The 15,205-nt window shown below is 40.2% G+C and overlaps 1 protein-coding gene across 1 annotated transcript in view; it reads left to right on the top strand.

Annotated features, from left to right (window-relative positions):
• LOC109384781 (WW domain-containing oxidoreductase-like) overlaps nt 1-15,205 on the top strand; it is a gene marked incomplete at its 3' end in the record, with an annotated part of 561,210 nt that overhangs the window by 30,658 nt on the left and 515,347 nt on the right. The window contains exon 3 of the mRNA XM_019646403.1: nt 2,199-2,463. Coding sequence (XP_019501948.1) covers nt 2,199-2,463 — 265 coding nt within the window. The remainder of the gene's footprint in view (nt 1-2,198; nt 2,464-15,205) is intronic.

Here is a 15,205-nt window from a genome sequence, read left to right as displayed (position 1 = left end):
AACGTGAGGACCGGCAGCGGAAGAGTTAGTTAGGGAGAACTTCCTGGAAGAAATGGGACCTGAGCTGCGCTGGACTAAACAAATATGCCAAGCAGGGTTTCCAGCAACAGGTGAGGAAAAGAAGAGTGGAGAGTAAGAATGGAGGATGTTGTATTTATCCCATAGTTTTTAGATATTGTCTAAATCCTCAATGCTCTTTTGAGCTCAGAGTAGGTAGCATTGCTAAGACACGGCCCTTGTCTTGGAACACTGGGTTCTCAACTCAACAGTTGATTTCTATAACAACTTGTGTGTAACACCTTATTACTATGTAGTTCAGAAATAATGTAACTTCCCTGCCTACATATATCTTAATTCAATATGCTAGCTTACTGTAATATAAAGGAAAAAAATAAATGTGAAGCAAAATCGCATTTGTAAATCAACATGTAAATGCTTGGGCAGGGCTCCAGGAAAGGTAAGTAATCAGATGCCGTGCCCTTGCATAAATCACCTGGACTGGGATGTTCACAAGTGCGCACTGGTAACAGGCCTGTGGCATTACAGACTCCACTCCCGCCAGCACCGACTCAGGCCTCACCTCCCCACCCTGCAAAAAAATCACAAACTCTGAAAGTGATCCATTCCTCATTTACATAATTGTTGCACTACATTTCTGGGAAGTAAGTGGGTGTTACTTGTGCATATATGTAAAAAAGAGTGAGGCTCTAGGTTCAGATAATTACACAGAGGCCCTTCCTCTGCATGGCTGTCCAGCGCGGAAGTCCTCACTGAGCAAGACCCTCCCTGCCTTGCAGGGTATCTGCCATCCCCAGCCCCCACCGGCAATCATTATGACAACCAGGAAAAGGCTCCCATAAAGTTTCAAATTTCCCACCAACTTCCACTGCCTTAGACAATTAAGCTTCGAAGTCCAGGCTCTTCCTGTGGTTTGGGGACTTGGAAACAGGCAGCCGACAATTAATTTCAAGGTCCCATTGCCATATCCACCATGGTGTTTCTGGCCATCAAACCTGCTGATGAGAGCAACAAAGTCATTTAACACTAGAAATTGGATGTCACTGACTGAGTCCTGGAAAAGGGATATTTAATTTCCATTAAAACATGCATTTCATCTGCCCCTGTGATGCTTTCCTGGGTCAGAGTTCAACTGAACTGCCCATATTAAGGAACAAGCAGATTATTCCATAATTTCCTTTTACCTTTTGCTTTTGTTTTCCGTAGCAGTTGTCGGGATTACTCTTATGCTTCCTTATTACTCAGTGCACATGCCCAGAGTTAATTTAATGAAGCAAACTATTAACAAAGGTTCTTAACAAAGATGAGACCATCATCTAGAAAATTCCTTTTGTTATGATCCATTTTTTTAAGTAGTAAGGGCAATTATTACTTTGTTTCATTTAAAAAGGGAAAAGAAGAGAAAGAAAGAAAAAAGGAAGGAAAGAAACAAACAAACAAACAGCTGGTGTTTAACGACTCCGTCAGACCCAATTATAAAACATCAACTACTTACTTTGATTTGTGTGTATCCATGCCATGGGTATACTTAAAAACATTAGGCTCTGCCAGAACTCATTTTGGCTTTGTTTATATTTGCCTTTTAAACATATAAGACTATTGATGGCACCTCACCAAGGTTATAACCCCTTTATAATCATTAATTTTTAATCTTGAAAAGAGTCTTGGAGGCAGCAAGACTCATCTATATATTTACTTGGATGCTCAAATGAAAATATACAGGACTCAAGCGTTGGCTAAAATAACCCAGGAAAGCCCCGTCAAAGGTTAGGAATGTGATATCTTTCTGTTTCCAAAAGCAGCAGCCCTTTATTTAAGATGCTTTTCCATTTAATTGAATTATCCTTGAACTTCCTGTTGAAGGTTTTGAAAAAAAAAATATGTTAGAGGCAGGGTGGGGGGGGGTGAGGGAGTGGGGGATGGGGACTCAGTGTTCAGTATGTTAAGACCTCTCCATTTATGAGTTTGGGCCTTTATTGGGTCTGTCTTTGGGTCCAGTTGGTTTATATTGTTAAATCACCATTGTCTATTTGCAAGGGAGACTTGGTCTCGACGTTTGCACAACTGAGTTTTCAGTAGTCTCTGCATAGTTTTGCAGATTCGTAATAAAAATTTTAACAAAGCTATATCAGAAGTCAGAGATTGGCTGCTTCATGTCATGTTTCCTATTTTTTTTTTAGATTTACAGATATTAACAATTCCTCGGGAAATCTAGACTTTAGCCGCCTGTCTCCATCTAAAAATGACTACTGGGCCATGCTGGCTTACAACCGGTCCAAACTCTGCAACATTCTCTTCTCCAATGAGCTTCATCGCCGCCTCTCCCCACGTGGGGTCACCTCCAACGCAGTGCATCCTGGGAACATGATGTACTCCTCCATTCATCGCAACTGGTGGGTGTACACGCTACTGTTTACCTTGGCCAGACCCTTCACCAAGTCTATGGTAAGTGGACGGCTTCTGTCACCGCAGACACCTTCAGTGTGCCTTTATGGGAAGGATCCTAGAGAAACCCAGATGTGTGTTTTCTGCAGCCTCTGGCTTCGTGTAATGATGAGTCTGTTCTTGATAATCACATCATCAGGCCTATTAAAACAGTTGGAAAGGGCTCTTGAACACATTTCCATTGACTCTAGGTTGCATCTGTTTCTCTAAAGGTGTCTCCGAGGGCCAGATAGAAGATGTGGTTTTTCAATATTGTGTTAAGTATGGCCGAAAGTCTTGATGGCAATGATTGGTTTTCTTTCTTTTGATGTGATTTTTTAAAACTTGTTATTCAGAAAGTGTGGTACTTGGAAACTGTGTTTTGTGTTAGTAGGTGAAAAACATGGACTTGTGACTATTGAATTCTCAGCTGATGCGACTCCTTTGTTTCCACTGAGAGTCTGTATCTGATGTTCTATATTCTTCTTTTAATGGGTGTAAACCTCTTTTGGGGTATACTTCGTCGGCGAGAAGTGTGTTTTATTCTTTATTTCCCCGAAGACAAATCCTTTTGGATGAAGCACACTACTGTGGTTAGATTTGGAAAGACTCACAAAGGTAAATATGACGATTTTACGTTTTTGATGGCCATATATATATATATATATATATATATATATATATATATATATATATATAACAACTGTATCTTAAAACTTCCTCCATGAAAGCGTTTTAGTAAGAAGTAGCTTGAATGAAGAATGCATATTTTATACAATATATTTGGTGTGGTATATTTCTAAACCATGGATCTTAATCTAGCTAGTATGGTATCCGCTGGACACATATGGCTATGGAGCCCTTGAAAAGTGGCTAATATAACTGAGGAACTAAAATTTTAATTTAATTTAATTTAAATTAATTTAGACTTAAATAGCCAGATGTGCCTAATGGCCGCCATATTGGAAAGCAAGTTTAAATAATGTGTGTAGCACAGTGTCTCTTGTGTAGAAGATGTGCAGTACTTCTTGTCATGATGGTTGTTATTCTTGTTGTGTTACCTTGGTCCTCAAGATTATTTTCCAAAATGCAATTGCTGCTGATGGATACAAGGGTCATGGAACTAAAGAACTCTGTAAATTAGGAGTCCGGTGGTGGTGTTGGGGGACCTCTGTCCCTGGCTCCAGAAGCCCAGGGAGAGGGTGATTGGCAACATAGGAAGGGTGCCCAGGGGGAGACGTCTTGGTTCTCCAACCTGTACATCTGATTCCTGCAGAAGCCATTGTAGGGTGTACAAGTGATTGCAAAACAGCATCTTTTAAATGTCAGAAATGTCTTTATTTTAGATACGCCTATAGATTAGGAAGACTATGAAATATGTAGCTAAGTTTAGATGTTTAGGAAAATTCTCTCTAATATCTTTTTATATTTTGGTATGCGGTGGTATTTTTTTATCCGTCAGAGTTCCATATGATTAAGTTTATAAAGAGATGGAATGGGAATTATGAACTCACTTGTCAAATTCACAGCCGATCGCTTCTTTTTTCATAAACGTTTAGGGCTCTGTATTCCGAAGAGGAATCAGCTTGAGTATAGACCTGGGATCACTGTATTTCACTGGTAGACAGACTGGGCTTATTGGAAAAGTCACCCACTTGTTTTATCCTTCTGTGTGTTGCTTGGCATTGCTTCCATCATGATAAGACTTCTGTTTCATGGATGAAGGTTGCACTTCTGCCATTGTAATGCGAACATATTTTTGGACACAAGCCATGTAGTTGCATTTCTGTTCCTACCCCATGTAAACATGGGATTTCTAAATGCTCATGAAGAAGCTCGGCATAGATTCAGTGTCCCCGTCACCAGATGGCTAGTGTCCTGTGTGCTCTGTCACCCCTTTCTGCGTTTCACTTCAGAGACAATGTTTTCCTTTTGACATGAGTGTTGCTGGAGTGTACATTCCATTACACAAGGTCAAGGAAACAAGAAACACAACCCAGCCTCGTGCTTGGAAGTCCTGCCCTTCGCTTCTCCACTATAGCTGGCTCCCCTAAGTATTAAACAGCAGTATTGTAATATCAACGTCCCTTTTTTATTTGCTGTGACTTGCTGTGACTATGGTGATTTTAGTTACAGTAATTAGGTCACCCTTCATGGAGTCAGGCTATTTTAAGTGCCTCTTTAAGGAATATTGTTGCAGATCAGTAATTTTACAATTGGATGTTCTTGTGCAACTTTATTAAATGTAATCTGTCTTTTAAATGTTGCCCTTTTACAGTTATACATTTCTAATTGTTGCTGTAAATGCATTATCACTTTGAAATTAATTAATTTTTCCATTTTGGCCGCCTGCAGTATAATAATCACTAATGAGAAACTCATAGGGATTAATTCTCAGCACAGCGACCCCCACTGGTAAAGCCCTGCCTCTGCCACCTCTTCCTCTTGAGGTCTAATTAGACGTTTTGTCCCCTCTCCCTCCAGTTTATGATAAAGTCAAAATAAGTAGATAAAAATGGGAATATGATTTTTTTTTAATGTTTAAAAAAATGATGCAGGATTCTTCAACTAGCTGCTTTTGAAACATCTTAAAAGGAAACTAAAGTTTGCCGGAACCTGTCAAATAATCAAGTCACCTCCCATCATGTATGCGTTATATGTTTATTTCCTGTCTCTTTTTTATGCAATTAGAATAGTCTAAAATTATATTTTGCACATGCATGCATATATATATACATATTATTATTATAGTATGTTAGTATATATGATATATTCATGCACACGCATTGCTTTATGGGGCTGAATTCATAAAGCCAGGCAGATTATACTTTCAAAAATAATTTTGTCCCTTTGCAGTGGTTGCCGTGTGTGATGACTTTGGATTCCGGCCACACTGTCAAGTAAGATGCAACCTGACAGCGTAGGCCAGGCACCGTGAGGCTTTATGTATCTTAGCATATATGTCTTCATGTGTCTCACAACCGTCGTACAATGTTAGAATTATTATCCTCATTTTGCATGTAAAAAGAACAGGATAAAATAGTGTTTCCCCTTCAGCCCCTCACCAGCGATCAATCCCCAAGCCCACTGTCTTTGTCTAGTGCACCGCAGTGGACATATCTCGTCGTTCAGGCACGCTCGCTTTTTCAACATGTTTGAAAGCACCTTTGCGAAATTAACCCTCTGCCCATCCGTTCTGTTCCCTACCTAAGCTTTCAGTTCTGGTAAACAACCCCTTAGCTGGAGTCCCTAGGTCCACTCCAGCTTTTTGCGGGCCGGCGTGTCGATGGGAAGCTGAGCACTGTCACGTGCCTCGTAGGGCGTTTTGTGCAACCAAATATTTGTGTTGGAAGGTAACAGTAGAAAGAATATCTTGTGTGAGGGTAGCGAGAGCTTAGCAGATGTTTTAGGGAACTGCGTTTTCAAATCATTGTACATTGAAAAAAAATAGCTGGAGTTTGTAGAACTTCTGAAACGATTGGGTTACGTTTCCTGGGGCCGTGTAAAGCCAGTCATTGTGCTGAGTTTTAACAGATGTGCCACTGCCCTGCTAATGGATGGGCCTGCGTTGCTGGTTCTGTTGCACAGTTATAAATTATAACTAGAAAAAGCACAAGATGTCATTCTTCTAACCTTCGGGAAAGCCAAGCTGGGTAATTCTGCCCTTGAATAACCTGCTGCAGGGTGATTTATAGTCGGACAATTTAAAATATAATGAAGGAGATAATAGATGTTGATTTGTTCTTTAAATTAGTAGTTTAGAAAAATATGCCCCCCCCCCACCTCCCCTTTAAATACCTGCAGCTGACTACACTCTAGATACTATCAAGGGCAAAAAACCCCGTTTGAATCTCTTGACACATTGGAATAGAAAGCAGGGGCCGTCTTTCTGTGTTGCAGGGAGGAAATAGGATTTTCAAAGTGGAAATTTCAGCATATTCTTGACTAATCTAAATATTTTGAGACTCCCTAGTGAGGGTTGAATTCTCTGGCCGCCTTGCTCTTGCCAGTCCAGATATGTTAGAAAACCCAGGCTCCTAGGACTCCTCTGTGGTTGGGCCACACGTGAGCTTTCCTGCAGAGCCCCACAGTGGACCTGGTGGCTGAGCTTTTCTCGCCAAGGCCACATCCCCGTAGTCTCAAAATTCTTCTGAACTCCAGCATTATCATTAGCATTGGTTTTATTAGTCATCTCTCAGTTCTGTCTGGAGTTTTACGGTTTGCAAGGTTTGCTCAATTCTGAGTCCAAGAGAGAGGGTAAAGTGAAAAAGAACAAAGGATTTAGAATCACTAGGCCTATATTCAAAACTGAGGTTTCCTCCTTTTTTTTTTAGTTTTATGATTTTGTAATTATTCAGCCTCTCCGAGGCTCATTTTCTACATCAGTTCAGACGTTTTGGGCCGTGAGTTATTATCACCCAGTTAAAAGTTGTTGGAATAGTAGGAGATTTGATTTTCTCATATACCCAGAAGTCCTGAGGCGGCTAGGAGTGTGTTTGATTACCATGCAAGCAGCTCCTTTGTGATTGTCTAGGTTTTTCCCTCATGCTTATGAGGTGGCTGCAGCAGCGCCAACCATCACCGCATCTTGCATGATAAGGTCTGAAGACAAGATGGGAGGAATGGGGCCCCTCCTTGCATGCCTCCCTCTCTTATTAAGAAGGAGAATATTCTGTGCCAAACTGGCCTCCCTAGAAGACTTCATCTGAGCTCCCACTGGCTAGAATTGAGTCACTTGTCCATATCTTGTAATGCAGGGGAGACTGGGAAAGTACATTTCTGGCTTTTTGTGTCTCTAGGGTGGGAGACGAGATCTGATGGCAAGGAAAAAGAGTGGAATAACGGCTCTTGAACAGGCACTATTGAATAGGTGTGCATACTTGTATAGTTTTCTCATAGGTCGTATGGGAATGCTGTCTATTTTAGAGGGTCATCATGAAAGCAAGTGAGGATTGAATGAAAGGCACCTGGCCTTATCTGGTCCCCTTCCTTTCAACCAGCTTTACCTCAAGCCACTTTCAGCCCCATTCTTTTTTCTTCTTCAGGATGTTAAAGCATACTGTTCTTTCGTCTAGAATACTCCTTTCCTCCACTCTTAGTTACTTTCTACTCATCCTTCAAATGTCAATCCCATCGCCCCTCCAGGAAGCATTAGATCAAGATGTGGTCAAGACGTCCCCTTATTAAGCTCTCATAAGAGTCAGTTCTTATAATACAATACTATCTGATGTATAAAACGTACTGAATGAATGAATGAAGGGTCCTTGGAATTTCTCCTTCATAGCATTTAACACAAATGCCATTTAGAGAAATGATTTCTGTAGTGCTGTATTTAATGTCTGTCTCCCACTCTCTGGAAAGTGCTGTTTTTGCCTTTGCACTGCTACTATGTCCCTGGTCCATAAAGTAAATGCTCAGTAAATATTTGTAAATGAGTAAACGAAAGATGATTAGGTGATTAATGAATGGCAGTCATTAGTATGTTCCTTATCATTAGTCTTCCTGAGGTGCAGGGTATTGAATCTCAAAATCTGTAGATAAAGAAGCAGATGAGGCTAGCGAACCCACCCAGAGTCGCATAGCTGGTACATAGGAGAGCTGGGACCAGAACCAAGGGCACCCCCCAGACTCCTGGGCAAGGGACACATGAAGGATCTATGCAGATGTGTGTGTAGGGAGGGAAGATATTTAAGAAGAGAACAGCAAGGGATAGGAAAGACAGGATAAGCTTTAGAGCTGGGCAGCTCTCAGGTTCAACCCCAGCTCCATCCCATGCCAATTCTTAGGCACACTTCATACCCTGATTAAAATTCTTGTGTAAAACTGAGATGTTATACCTACTTGTGCTGAGACTTGAAGGAGACCCTGGATGTATAACATTTGGAGTGTGTAGATGCTTGATAGACATTCACTGGTATTATGATTAACTTGTGTTGAGAATTAAAGATCATGAACACGTAGTAATCAGAACATGCTTGATACTCAGTAAAAATGTATTATTATTGTTATTGTTATTATTATCATCATTATTTGTGCAGACGAGAAAAGCCTTGCCCAGTCTCATAATGATGGTGCTGTGTCTGTCACAGAAGGTCTCATTCTCCCTGTGAATGAACATTAAGCATGAAAACGTCATAATAGGAGTCAGAGCAAGCGCTGAGGCAGCAACCTGCAGAGTGGGAGGTAGGGCTCAATGGGTTTCCATCGTGTGTACTGGAAGGCCTCCTGGCTGCTTGTGTAAAGCTGCCCGCAGTCCACCTTAGCTTCAAGGAATGCTGAGCCCTTCCTCGTTAACAGCAAACAGAAGGAAAACATGCCTGGCTTTGTGAGGCCGTAGTGTCTCATCGCTGTATTTTTCTCTGCCTCGCTTTTTACTGTTTTGAGCCTGGCTAGGCCTTTGTTCCCCAGTGAACACCCGGGAGGGGAGAAAAGTGACTATCTGGCCTTAATATGTGTGAAAAATTATTTAATGAACATTTAACCAAGATTTGAAATTCCCCTAGTTTTATCTTCCCCGTTGCCTTTTCTTCTGTGTCCCCGTTGGCGCTTGGGTAATGCATTGCCTCGTCTTAACTCTCTTTCTAGCTCTTTTATTGCTTTTAAGTTAGTGGTGCCTTCTTTGATCCTCCCCCTTTCAGTTTCCTCTTCTCCAATTTCATACTTCTTTCCAGTGATTTTTGGCCACAGCGCAGTTTAGACACTGGAGGCCAGCACGATTAAACAGATGCCAGGAGTTTGCGTTGCCCCACGCTGATGTTTCTGAAATGTTTCTTCTATGAACATTGATTCTTGTATAACTCACCGGACACGTTGATTTTTCCTTGTGAGGTGGAAGGGAATGTTTTTCTAGCAGCAATAAAGAGAACTCGAATCTGGTGTTCTGAATTATTCAGAAACTAAAATCCACACCCCGCCCCCTTCCTACTACACGAAGATTAATGAATACCTTGAAAATCAGTGGATTTCTGATGTTCTCTGGATACCCAAGAACTTAACTAAGTGCCAGGCTCCATACTCATGGGCTTATATCTTTGTATTTCGTTTCATGTATTGTAATTTTCGAGTTTGCTGTACATAAACAAGTGTGTGTCTATGAACAAGTCACTTGCTGTCCCTGGTCCTCAGTTTTCTCATCTGTAAAATGAGTCTATTAACTAAGATTAGTTGTCGTGTGGCTTTGGATTTTACGGAAGAGTGCAGGTTGAAAGGAAATTAAAACAAGAGACCAACGCGAGTTTACACTTTTGATTCTGAAAACTCTGGGTGAAAAACACACCCACCACCATCCACCGTCACCACCATTTTATAAAAGAATGGGTAGTTTAATGCCAAAAACTGTGCAGGACATGCTTGTGGGACAAAAAGCAGCCCTTTCAATTGAATTATATACATTCGACTTCAGGAGAAACCCACTAATGACAGTGTCGCTGTTGCTGATGTTGTCATTGTTAAAATGCCAGGCTTCCTTCCGCTTGGGAATATCTAACCTAGCAGATTCCAAAGGTACCATTTCAGCTCCGAAATTCTTCTGTGCATCTTTTGGGTCCAGCTTCCAAACTTTCAGTAAAGCTCAATTGCACTTGAATTAATGGAGTGATGAGCCGGAGGTGAGCCCGTCTGTGAAAGGCAGACCATTCCAGACCTGCCATAGTGGAGTGAAGGCAAACAAAAAGATAGAGCTTTGAATCACAGCGTCAGCTGACCTGATGTGTAGGGTTGTTGTTGTTTTTGTGTGTGTGTGTGTGTGTGTGTGTGTGTTGTTTGCCCTCATAAGCACCTGTTTCAGCCTGTGTCCTTTTATAAATTTCACACCCTATCTACTTACTTCTCAGTTTCTGTGGGTCTCGGACCTGGACATGGCTTCACTAGGCCCTTTAGGGTTAGTGCACAGTTGTCACAAATTGAGGTGTCAGCCAGGCTTGTAGCCATCTCAAGGCTCAACTCCAGAAGGGTCCACTTCCAAGCTCACGTGTTTGTCGGCAGGGTTCGGTTCCTTGGGCCCAGTGGAATGAGTACTGTGGTTCCTCTCTGGCTTTTAGTGGGAGACCCGTCTCTCAGTGCCTTGTCACACAGACCTCTCCAGCATGGCAGCTTCCTTTATCCAAGTGTGTGAGCCAAGAAAGAAACAGCCTACCAGCAGGACAGCAGTCACAGTCCTGCACAACCTGACCACGGACACGGCATCTCCTGATGTTTGCCCATTCTTTTTGTTAGAAGCATGTGGCTCTGACCCACATTCATGGGGAGAGGATTTCACAGCGGTGTGAATACCAGGAGCCAGGGAGTACTGGGGATCATCTCAGAGGCTGCCTATCGCTTTTTATAAGTTCAGTTTCGGTTTCTTTTTTTCTTCTTTTTTTTTTTTTTCTTTCTGTGTGCTTTTTGGTAGGCTATAGGGTGGCAGATTTATTCTTTGGCCTTGATATTTCCTGGCCATAAGCCATAGCTTTCATTATTGACACGTTTCTCTTTGCCTTGCTGTTCTCCTATTTGCGTCCTTTCTGCATTCTTGTCCTCCCTCGTTCCGGGATAAGAGGGGTACTGGATACACCCATTTTGTTTTTTATGTATTTATGCCTTTCTCCCTCATGATGGGAGATAAGATTTAGTCCTTTAATAAGAGAGCTTATGAAAAGAATAAAGAACTGTGTGAGTTATGTTTCCTAAAGTCAAGTATTTGTTTCATGCTGCTTTAGTTGAAGGGGGCTGTGCTAATCGATGGCCCAAATTTTCTTTCTAAAGAAACATGTGTTGCTGAGTTTTGATTTCAGTTTCGAAAATTGGCCAGAGACCCTGGACTTCTTTTAAAGCCATTAAGGTATTAAGGCTCACCGATCATTTCAAAGCTCGTGTAGCATATTATTCTTATTTCAGACTGTGTATAATCTTTAGGATTTAGTTGTTTTTATTTTGTTTTTGATGGTTTGTTTTGTTTTTAAGTAGGAATCTAAGAAACAAAAGCTTTTATTTTGCTGTTTTCAGAAAATATTGTGGAGATTGACTTGGAATGCTGAAGTTTGGCTTTCATGTTATAAAGCCACTCCCGTTAAAATATGTCATAAGTAAAGTATCTTATTTAATACTGTTCTAATTTCCGCTGTGACACATCACGCTCTTTTACTGAACTGGGGCTTTTTGCTTCTCCACATACCTCCTTGTATAGAATCTGCACCACTTGAAACATTTCATCCTTGAGTTTCATATGATGGAGGGGGAGGGGGTCTCTTTAATCATTTACATTTTGAAGAAAGACAGTGAAATATTCTTTAAGAAGCCAAAGTCATCCACGGAAATGTATGGTGTTTGTTCAGCTGGATATCTTATTTATTTGAAGTACTGAGAGAAATCTCTTCTGACTGCTCAAAAAAGGCAAGAATAAACACTGACACTGTCCAAGTAATCTGAGCTAGAAAGTCCCTCCTTTCACAGAAAAGTTATAAAAAGTATGTTCTCTGGATCCAAAAAAAATACTGTGTATCTACTACTGAGACCTGCATAATGTTTTCTTAGTATTCTCACTCTTTAAAAGAAAAAAACAAAACAAAACAAAACTATAAAATCTGGAAAGTTAAAATTTTTTTGATGTTTTAATACTCCTAGGCAGGTGAACGCACAGAGGCCTGTTTTTCCCTCTGAGAACATAACCTCTCTTGTCGGCTTTTGTGTCATTTCTCTCTTTGTTGATTCTCTATGACCATTCAAGATCAGGTAATGAAATTAGCGCGGATGAAATCTCAACATTAACCCTGAGCACATTTCCTATAAAGGAAGCATTAAGATGTTTAAAAAAAAAAATCAGAATTAGATTCTGGAGCTTACCCATTCTGGAAAATAATATATATTTCTTCTCTTTTTTTGTCTCTGTTTCAGCTGTTAGGAATGAGCTGGCATATTTCTTGTGGATGGAAAGTCCGGGACATACTGGATTCCTTTCTCCTTCACCTGGAAGGGTCTTTTCTCTGCTGTAGTTTGCTTCTCCCTTAAACTTAAGCTTGCGTATCACGTCTTCCAGTGCCACTCTGTCTCATTGCCAGGCTCAAGGCTCTGTTAGGTTCATGTATTTTTAAAAAGTTAAAAATTAAGTTTCTCTTTGCCAAAGTCCACCTGACCATCGACATGCCCCCACGCACCGCTGTAATGAGATTTGGCATGTATTGGATGCAGTACTAGAGATTCACTGTCAATTTTTCCCTGAATAAGTGTATGTTCTGTAGGTCTAGAGGACAAAGACAAGCAGAAATAACAACAAAAAAACAGCAGCTCACATTTATGAGGGCTCACCTGTGCCAAGCAAGCCCTGTTCTAAATACCTTCTCTGTGTTAACTCAATTATTTCCCATAGTCTACTCCCAACAGCACACAGTGGGTAGGCGCTGAAAAGAGCATGTGGATCTGTTTGGTTGGAGAAGAATGCATCACAATGTAGCAGAAAGGCCGTGCGTGGGATTTGAACTGAAGAAACCAGGCTCCGAATCCCAGCTTTTCCTTTTGGTGACCCCCATCATTGTGGGCAAGTCACACTTCCTCTCTGGGCCCCAAGTTTTTCTTTCCTTGATAAAATGGAGATAATAGTTCCCACGTCTTTGAGTTATTGTGGGGGTTAAGGCACAGGTCCACCCTAAGACAATGGTAGTCACTCAAGAAATGCTCGTTTTGTTTGTATCCTCCCAGTCAAGTTTCCTGAAAACTTGCTGATTTTTAAGGACATATAGGAAGCTATTGTCAAGGATGGTGTCTATTATTGCATGACCCCAAAACATATGAATTTATGCCACTGCATGGGAGAAATACTCTTGAACTCTGAACTCGAAGCAAACCTCCTGAGGAACTACCATAATACCTTCTGCTTGATAATGAAATTATAACATGATGTACTATTGAAGCTCCTAGTCCAATTGTATGCTTTTTCAAACCATATTAACGTTAATGGTTAGCATATCAACTTCCTCTGTTTTTTAGTGACTCTGATGCATTTTGTTAACCTTGTTCTAAGCTTAGCCTTTCCTTACACCACCTTAGATCCCTTTTTTGGAGGCCGGCCAAATATGAATTAATAATGTAATATAGGTTGAAATACAGGCATAGCCCACAGACTCTCTTAATCACACCACACCAAAAGCAACTTCATCTTGGTCCATACTTTTGGACATATTTCTATATCGTCCATGTTCAACCAAAGAGATTATACACTATGGTCTGAAAAAAAATGGATATTGCATTAAAATCATTTCATCTTCAGATTTTTGGAAAGCTTTCACCTTTTTTTTTCAACTTTTCTTAAATATTAAGCATTATACCAGCTGTCCAGGTGGTAAATCTTTTATTCAGATATGTATGTGTTTGTGTATATGTAGATATGTAATCACAGTTCTTCAAGGAACTAATTAATATATTCATTCCCTTTTTGGCCTTTTTTTTTCTATTTCACAGCTATTCTCTTTCCCCTAATCCCACTATTGTTTTCCAGTGATCTATTTATATAAGTATATCCTTTTGAAAAATTTATTTAGTATTCACTTCATTTAAAATGGTTTATAAAGACAACAGGAGCTAGCAGTGGCAAGGCACTTGATTACTTACAGATAGTAAGTACTCCATAAGTGGGTTTGTTTCGTTCTTTTGTTACACCATGTGGATAGGCATGCACATTTAGAAAATCTGTTTGGGGGAAGGAAGAGATAAAGAATTATTTCAGTCTCTTATTTTGAGCCTGAGGCTTTTTTTTTAAACTGTGTGTTTATGAATAAAACATTTCAATCAGAACTATATCAACACTGATCAATTTTTTTATGTGGAAGTCTAATACAGGGTGAATTCCATTAAGTCAATTAAATACCTTGATCAACATATATGGTCAATTAATTTATGACAAAGGAAGCAGGAATATGTAATGGGGAAAGGACATTCTCTTCAATAAATGATGTTGGGTAAACTGGATGGCCACATGCAAAAGAATGAAACTCGACCACTGTCTTTTACCATACACAAATATTAACTCAAAATGGATTGAAGACTTGACTGTAAGACCTGAACCCATGAACTCCTAGAGGAAAATTCAGGTCGTAAGCCCCTCCACATAAGCCTAGTAATGAGTTTTGAATCTGACTCCAACAGCAAAAGCAACAAAAACAAAAATAAATAAGTGGGACCACATCATACTAAAAAGCTTCTCCACAATAAAGGAAACCCATCAGTTAAGTGAAAAGGCAGCATACTGACTGGGAGAAAATATTCGCAAATCATGTATCTAATAAGGGTCTAATATACAAAATATATAAAGAACTCATACAACTCAATAGAACAAAATTCTAATTTAAAAATGGGCATAGGATCTGAATAGAGAAAACATACAGATGGCTAACAGATACATGAAAAGATGTGCAACATCATTAATAATCAGGGAAATGCAAACCAAATCCACAATGAGCTATCACCTCACACCAGTTATAACGGGTGAGGAAATAGGAAATATTGGGCAGGATGTGGAGAAAAGGGAACCCTTATGCACTGTTGGTGGGAATGTAAGTTGGTGCGGCCACTGTGGAAAACAGTAGGGAGGTCCCTCCGAAAATTAAAAATAGAGTGACCTTATGATCCAGCAATTTAATTTCTGGGTATTTATCTGCAGAACATGAAAATTCTAACTCAGAAAGCTATATGAACCACCATGTTCATTGAAGAATTATTTACAATAGCCAAGATATTGAAACAACCTAAGTGTCCAATGATGGACGAATGGATAAATTGTGATAGATAAAGATGT

This window comes from Hipposideros armiger, unplaced genomic scaffold (assembly GCF_001890085.2).
Source record: "Hipposideros armiger isolate ML-2016 unplaced genomic scaffold, ASM189008v1 scaffold_102, whole genome shotgun sequence".
Taxonomy (NCBI): Eukaryota; Metazoa; Chordata; class Mammalia; order Chiroptera; family Hipposideridae; genus Hipposideros; species Hipposideros armiger.
Note: the sequence above shows the minus strand (reverse complement) of the source record. Positions and strands in the feature narration are given on the sequence as shown.